At 45.4% G+C, this 7,401-nt stretch overlaps 1 protein-coding gene across 1 annotated transcript in view; it reads right to left on the bottom strand.

Moving 5' to 3' along the window:
- Positions 1-7,201, bottom strand: part of RTRAF (RNA transcription, translation and transport factor) — a 12,721-nt gene extending 5,520 nt beyond the window's left edge. Inside the window, exons 1-5 of the mRNA XM_003206853.4 lie at positions 7,051-7,201; positions 4,770-4,894; positions 3,362-3,461; positions 2,094-2,180; positions 1,391-1,479 (exon numbers count right to left, since the gene is read on the bottom strand). Of these exons, the coding sequence (XP_003206901.1) occupies positions 1,391-1,479; positions 2,094-2,180; positions 3,362-3,461; positions 4,770-4,894; positions 7,051-7,111 (462 nt within the window). The 5' untranslated portion in view covers positions 7,112-7,201. The remainder of the gene's footprint in view (positions 1-1,390; positions 1,480-2,093; positions 2,181-3,361; positions 3,462-4,769; positions 4,895-7,050) is intronic.
- Positions 7,202-7,401: the final 200 nt, after the last annotated feature.

The following is a 7,401-nucleotide window of genomic DNA, read 5'->3' as shown; positions in this document are numbered from 1 at the left end:
AAAAAAAAGTGAGACCAGAAATGCAGAAATGATGACAAAAATGTAAATACGTTCAGGCAGAAAACATCCTGCTTTCTGAGTTGTTAGTGCCAATTAGGTGAATCCAGATAAAGTTGGTTAGCCTTGAGACTGTCCTGTAACAGCTGCTGAAGGAATTCTGCTGAAGGGCTGAGATAATGCAGATCCACTCACTGCACCTCCTCTCTCTTCTCACTTTATGCCTTTGTGAGGTATTCCTGTTTTGTTTCTTTTTCCCCCTTCAGAGGTTTGATATCTGAGACCTTCACCCCTCTCTAAGGATTGGTAAAGGACTCAAGGGTTATTTAGAGAAAGCAGAGGAGGACAGCATACCAGAGAGAAGGGAAGAGAAGCTGATGGGATAACTACAGGGCATCATTTCCTAACGAAATGCTTGGCAAATTCGGTGTGCCTGACAAACGTGGTAGCCTTCTACTACAGGGTTACAGCACTGGTAGATAAGGGAAGACCAGACACCATCTACCTGGACCTGTGCAGAACATTTGACACTGTCCTGCAAGACAGCATCCCTACGTTGCACTGCTGGGAGGTGTCCCTGCCCATAGTAGGGGCTGGAACCAGCTGGGCTTTCAGGTGCCATCCAACACAAACTGTAATGGGATTCTGTAATATCTACATATAAATTTAGCATAAAACCACAGCTTCTGTAACAAATGGACATTGTCTTGTCTGTTAGTGCAACAAATTTATTTTAGTGACAAACAACTCACTCAGTTTCCATATTATGACATGATGAACTCAAGACTGCAACTATCTCCCTAAGTAGAGTACTTGGAGAGTATAATCTCAACAGATAACTACAGAGTTCCACCACTAAATCACAGGTTTTCCCAAATTCATATGGAGATGCTTTAGAAAATTAATTAGCTTATTTGCAGCACTTAGAAATTATGATTAGCTGACATGACTAAGTGACTTCTCCTGTGCTGTTTTAAAACATCCTTTGCATCACTTAGCCTCTATGTTTTCAAGCTTTTCATTGCTAAAATTGGACTACAATGCTGTCCTTCAAGCCCATTCCTCCCTATGTCTGAAGTGCATAGAAACCTCACAAAGCAGTGACATCAACTAGCCTAGAGCATTTCTAATCTTGAAAGACAACTCTCACCTAGCACTGGAACTCCAGGAACGTGGCTACAATCAAACTGTTTAACAAGATAATTATCCCTGCATTAATTTCCACAACTAACACTGTGTGCTCTTATCTGCTTGAAAAGACACATACAGGAAGAATTTTACTTTCCTTGTTCCTCAGTGAGTCCTGGCTCTCAGTAACTGCCTACCACAGGCTATTACACACACTGCAGGGGATGAAAAGGAAGAAACAAGGTCTGAAATCTGTGAAGCTCACCTTAAGCATTACCAAATAATCATCGTGTCGCTGGATTTGAAGCAGATTAGCTAAAGCCATCACTCCAGCCTTGAAATCAGGATTATTCACTGTGAAAAAAATAAAATAATTGGAACAAAAAAATGCTGGTTTAACTGGTTGCAGAAGACGAAATTAGCTTTCTGATTCCATGGTATCAGACTGCCCTCAAGCAAGGGTGAGGCGTGGATACACAGCAACCACACTTTGTTACTGCAGCAGAAGGAAGGGCTCAGCCTGGTGCAAGCTTTAAGCTGGTATAGAACTATGAAAGAGGATACAAAGCAATGAAAATATGCCACTAGGCTCATCAATCAGGTTGTGGAAAGCCATCCAAGCTCAAACAGCATTGTTTTCAATGCAAAACACATCAAATGCATCCCACTCCACAGGAAATCAGTGTTAAGTTTTAAAAATTAAAGCCAACAGCGAAGACATTATCTTTTAGAAATCTTTCTATCACTGTAGAGCAGAACTGGTGAAGGTAGGGCCAACTCTTAGCTATCTTTCTGTAGGAGTACTGGGAGAAGATTTGAAGGATTTAGGGCTATTTCCTTGTAGCTGTTTTCCCACCAGTTCTACTTAGCCACCATGAAAGCCACAGTGATTATGGAAGAAGTGGCTGTGGAATACCAAGCCAACAAGTGACAGACTTGTGAATGATGCAGCCTTTCTGTACACTTACCATCCAAGTTAATCAGTGGTTCTGCATTTTTTGCTGTATTGTCAGTATGTTTAGCACCGTCAGGGGTAGAGTCCTTATACTTGTCAGCTGTTAAATTAAGAAGAAAATATGATCACCATTAGGGCTAATTAAGAAAACAACTAGCTAGAAGATTAGAGCCAAACTAGTTTGTGGTAACCACATTTAGGAGATGTGGTACATACCCAAGAGCACTCTCAGCTCGTATGCTGCCATTTTGGAGCTCCTCAATGCCCCAAAGGCAGTTCTAAGTCCTAACAGCTCCCATCTGCCCAAAGCTTATCACTGCACCCACAGCAGCAGCAGAGCATGCCTCATGCTTACGTAAGTCATTGTGCACTTGATTAAGGCATCTTGCAATCTCCCAGAAGGAAGCTGAACAAGCTGCAACTTACAATTCTTCTACTTTAAAAATCCATCAAATCAGCCAAGATTGGCCCCTTGCCTTAAGGAGCAGCATATGTAGGGTCAGGATTTGAGTTGGCTCTGATCAGTGAATAAAACATTAACAGAGGCTTTGTTTTATAGACTGAAGCACTCAGCCATGACCTATAATGGTGTTCTTCGAGTATTTTGAGGTGATCTCTGCTGGCTCTTCCATGTTCGTATAACACTGTGACAAGGGAGAAAGCTCACTTCCTCCAGTACTACTGACAGAGAACCAGCTCTGTAGATTGCCAGCATTCATAGCCCCATCCTCATCTTGGCCAGAGCCCTGCCCTGCAGCAATTTAAGGTAATGGAAAACAGTCCTTTGCCTATTATGTTTGCCACCAGTAATGATATTTGTATCTGCACTCCTGCTGCAAAGGAAATTGCTACTGCCTGTTGAAGTTGAATTCAACTTTTTCATACCCTTGTCCCAGTTCCCAAGGGTTCAGGATCAGCTCCCAGTGAAATGTGGATTTCAGAATAACTTATTTGAATATATGTAGTATTAAAGAAAAAGCACTTCGTAGACTTTGAAGTAAGTTCTTAAAGGTATAAATATATACCAAGGGTTCTGCTATATCCAGAAATAAACAGCAAATATGAGTAAGTTACTGCACTGTCCCACAGGAACTGAGTTGAGAAAAACAGCCCACATCTGAACACGGTGCTATATCAAGCAGATCAAACAGCTTTATTTTTTTTTTAAATGAAAACAATATATACTTCTGACATTGTCACAATTTCACATATCTTCCCTAACTTTAAACAGTCAAACAGGTTTCCCTTCCACTTTTAGATATTAGATAAATTCAGTCATACCATTATCTCCATACTCCAGCCTAACTGCTAACCCAAGAAGCCAATCCACAGTCTCCTGTCGTTCCTGCATTTTGAAAGGACAGTTTACATCCTTCATATACTGTGGAAGAGAAAGAGGAGAAAAGAAGTAGATATTATTTGTAGGCTGGAAGGAAACACTTGTATAAGTTAGCTACGAGCACAGAACTGATTTGCAGTCACTTTCCCATAGCCAGCACAGTTTGGAAGATCATTACTAAGAAGAATCATCAGTTCAAAACATCCCTGCTGCAGCATCTGATCCATCTGAGGTATGCAAGAGGCACTTAGTCTTTAACACTAAACATTTAATAATGCTTTGAATGAGTAACATTCCCTGTCAGACTGACAACCAGAGAATCCAAACACTCCTTCCCCTGCTGTCTGCTCTCTTTATACATCGAGAGGAGGCAAGGGAGAAGAACAGAGAACAAAGTACAGCAAAAACTTCCTACCTCAAGCAGGAAGGATGCTGCCTAAAACCTTCACAATACTGCTATCAAGGTTCAACAACACCTCTACACCATTTGCACAGAAACCAGAGCACTCTGCAGGGCAGCAGAAGTAATTCTATTTCTGAGGGGCTGCATACAACAGCACTGTGCGATGCCACCAAGCACTGCTGACACCACAACAGTACCAGCAGCCAGCAATTCCAACATCACTCATGTTTAAAGCTCAGAATGCTTCCCTCCTGCCATCAATTTTGGAACTGTGCTTTAGGCTTCCACTTACAAAGCCTGTGCACTACCAGTCCAAACCTTCTGGGCAGGGAAGAAGACAAATGGTTCCAGGGAACATAAGTGAGATGAATGGGCACTGAGCATAAGGAGCAGTTTGCAGCTCCTTAGTGCTGTTGTGAGAGAAAGGAAATGGAATTCAGCATAGAACCAGCAACCCAAAGTGAGTCAAAATGCTCACAAGCACACAGGAGATCACAACCAGAGCTATGGCTGCTTGCCACACTTCGTGTTAGCACTGGAAAATCATTTACTGACAGGACAGTAGGTTCAGAGAGGAGCCTCAGTAGCTTCATTTCATATGCTTGTAAAGCCCATATTAGGCTAATCCATTTTTATTTTGCTACATAGAAACCACAGCACAGAAAAAAACTATTTATTTGTAGCCAATTTTCTAAGTCAAAAGCTAAATCAATTTAGGCAAGAAATATTAGGATAGATGCTACTGCAAAAACAGGGTTGAGTGAAATTTACAAACAAAACATTTCACCATCTTTAACTCCTGCAGCGTGGCCTCAATTATATATTTCAATCCCTAGAAGCAGAGAACATTCAGAGACAGGGCAAACGGTCACTCATTTACACTCAGCAACTACAGGAACCCTGGACTGTCATTCAGGTAAGACACATTTACGTTTGGAATAAAATACCTTCTCAAACGATTTGGGCCAGTCATCACTGTGTATGTTTCTTAAATTCCCTCGGTCTTCAATCTTGTAGTGCCTGATTTTCTGGTCCTCCAGCCAGACAATAAAATTTCTGAATTCTGTTTCATCTGCAGGGAGAAGCAAACACAGCAAGAATTAACCAAGACCTTAAGGGCAAAACCAGGCCCTCAAGTTTTAAGCCAATTCCTACAAACTCTGTGTCTCTGAGCACTTTTATTGCTTACCCCCCAAAAAAAGAAAAGATACACACCACTACCTAAAAATCACACAGCCCAATGTAACTTCTGACCAAAGCTCAACACTCTGAGCTTTCTTCATTTCTCAAGTGACTTGGAATTGGCCACAGTTAATGGACAACACTAAAAGGCATCAGCTAAGAGACTGTTTTCATTAGGAATACAATTATAAATGTTACTAAGCAAAGAAGGGAAAGCAAAACAATGACACTGAGGGTTTCAGTGCCCAACTCTGTTGCGTGGACAAACACATCACATGCTGCAACAAACCCCAGTCTGTCCCTAAGAACAATGCACCCTCATCCCGTGACTCTGTAGAGGCATTTTCTTCCTTCTTCTCTGTTGAGTCAACTTCTTTTGGCTGTTGAGCCAACATTTCATCATTTGGAGTTGGAACTGCACAACACAAAGGGTTGGTCCAAAGGTAATGGACAAAGGGTAATGGACAAAGCAATTACTCTGCATCTGTGATTTGCAGCACTTGGGTACCACCAGCATTTTGATAATCATCCGTGAAATTTTGGCACTGGATGAGTTTCAGAGACCTGGATTAATGAGATAAATATCCTCCTGCAGCTCAGGCTGAGGTAAGCAAAATGCTTTCCCATCAGGGACAAGCCTGCTATGCTATTTCTACCTGCCAGGAGCGTCTCCTCGAAGCAATATGAACGCTCTACTTCCACTGAGTGTGCTGTAAGAAACAGCCACAGCCACAATGTACACGGGTGAAAACTTTCAGTAACAACTTTAACAACTTCTACACCAACAAAACAAGCCTTTGAGGAGAAAGAAATGTTAGCAATAAGAGCTCGAAGTGCACAACACATGAAGCTGACAGTAGACAACATTTTTTCAAAGAGAAACGAGCCAAGCAGAAGCACTGAGAGCAAGACAGTCCCTTACAAAGACCACAGAAAGGTTTGACTTGGAAGAGACCCTTAAATGTCATCTGATCCCACTCCCTGCAACAAACAGGAACATCCACAGCTTCACCAGGTGCTCAGAGCTACATCCAGCCTGACCTCCGCAGGGATGGGGCACCACCACCCATCTGGGCAACCTGTGTCAGCACCTCACTACTCTTATTGTAGAAGAACTTTATGTCCAGTTTAGATCCCGCCTCTTTTAGTTTGAAACCATTTCCCCTTGTGCTGTCATTGCAGAGCCTGCTAAAGCATCCATACACCTCTTTCTTACAGCCCCTTTAGATACTGACAGCCCGCTCCCAGGTCTCCCTGGAGCTTTCTTTTCTCCATGCTGCACAGCCTCAGCTCACAGCCTGTGCTCCACCTCTGGGATCATTTCTGCAGCCCTCCTGTGGGCACGCTCCAACAGGCCCACATCTCTCCTGCACAGAGGACTCCCCATCTGGATGCAGCGCTCCAGGCGAGGACTCACAGCACAGAGCAGAAGGACAGGATCACCTCCCTCACCCTGCTGACCACACTACGTTGGATGTAGCCCAGGATACAGCTGGCCTCCAGTTCTGTGAGGGCACAGTGCTGGCTCACACCCAGCTGGGAATCTCCAGGTCGTTTCTGGCAGAGCTGTGCTCCATCCTTACGACCCCCAGCTTTACTGACAGCAGGGGCTGCAACGGCCCGGGTACAACACCTTTCCACTTGGGTTGATCAGACTTCGTGAAGATCTCCTGGCCCCACTCCACACGGCCTGAAGCTTATGACTGCCTCACTGCGACATTTCAAACCACCAAAGCTTTGAAGACGGCACATCGCAGCACCGATACGGATCAGATCTATCACCTAAACGTTTCAGGGGAACCCCTGCCCTATTAACATACAGAACAAACAAGCCTGCTCCCACCCCCGACCCCCGCACACAAAGAAGGAGCAAAGCGCAGCGCAGCGCTGCCCCGGGCTCCCTGCAGACCGCGCTCAGCGCTCAGCTCCCAGCCCCAAGCAGGCCTCACGCAGAACCCAGGCCTCCTGCTTAAACCTAGGCCTCTCTCTACATCCTGCGCTCCCTCCGCCGTGGGGAAGCCCCAAACCCGTCCCCGCGGCCCTCACCCCTGCAGTTGAAGCCGCCCGGGTTGTGGTAATCGAGCGCCGAGAGCTTGCGGCGGAACATGGCGCTACCAACTCGGCCGGGCCCCGCCGCTCGCCGCGTTCAGGCCGAGCCGCCGGGCCGCACAGGAAGTACCGCCTCTATACCGGTTATCTCGCCTCCTATTGGTTCTCGAGCGCTGAAAGGAAAGCGATGCGACCAATCGGAGCGCGGAGAATGGAGCCGGAACGGAAGTGGACGTCCATCAGGTTTAACGACACGGCGGCGGGTGGGCAGTCCCGGGGCGGGGATCGGGGCACGGCGGGTGTGGTCTGGGCGGGCCGCAGGGGCGGGGTGCGGGGCGTTGGGAGGGG

Source organism: Meleagris gallopavo, chromosome 5 (assembly GCF_000146605.3).
Source record: "Meleagris gallopavo isolate NT-WF06-2002-E0010 breed Aviagen turkey brand Nicholas breeding stock chromosome 5, Turkey_5.1, whole genome shotgun sequence".
Taxonomy (NCBI): domain Eukaryota; kingdom Metazoa; phylum Chordata; class Aves; order Galliformes; family Phasianidae; genus Meleagris; species Meleagris gallopavo.
The sequence above is the reverse complement of the archived record's forward strand: the minus strand, read 5'-3'. Positions and strand labels throughout refer to the sequence as shown.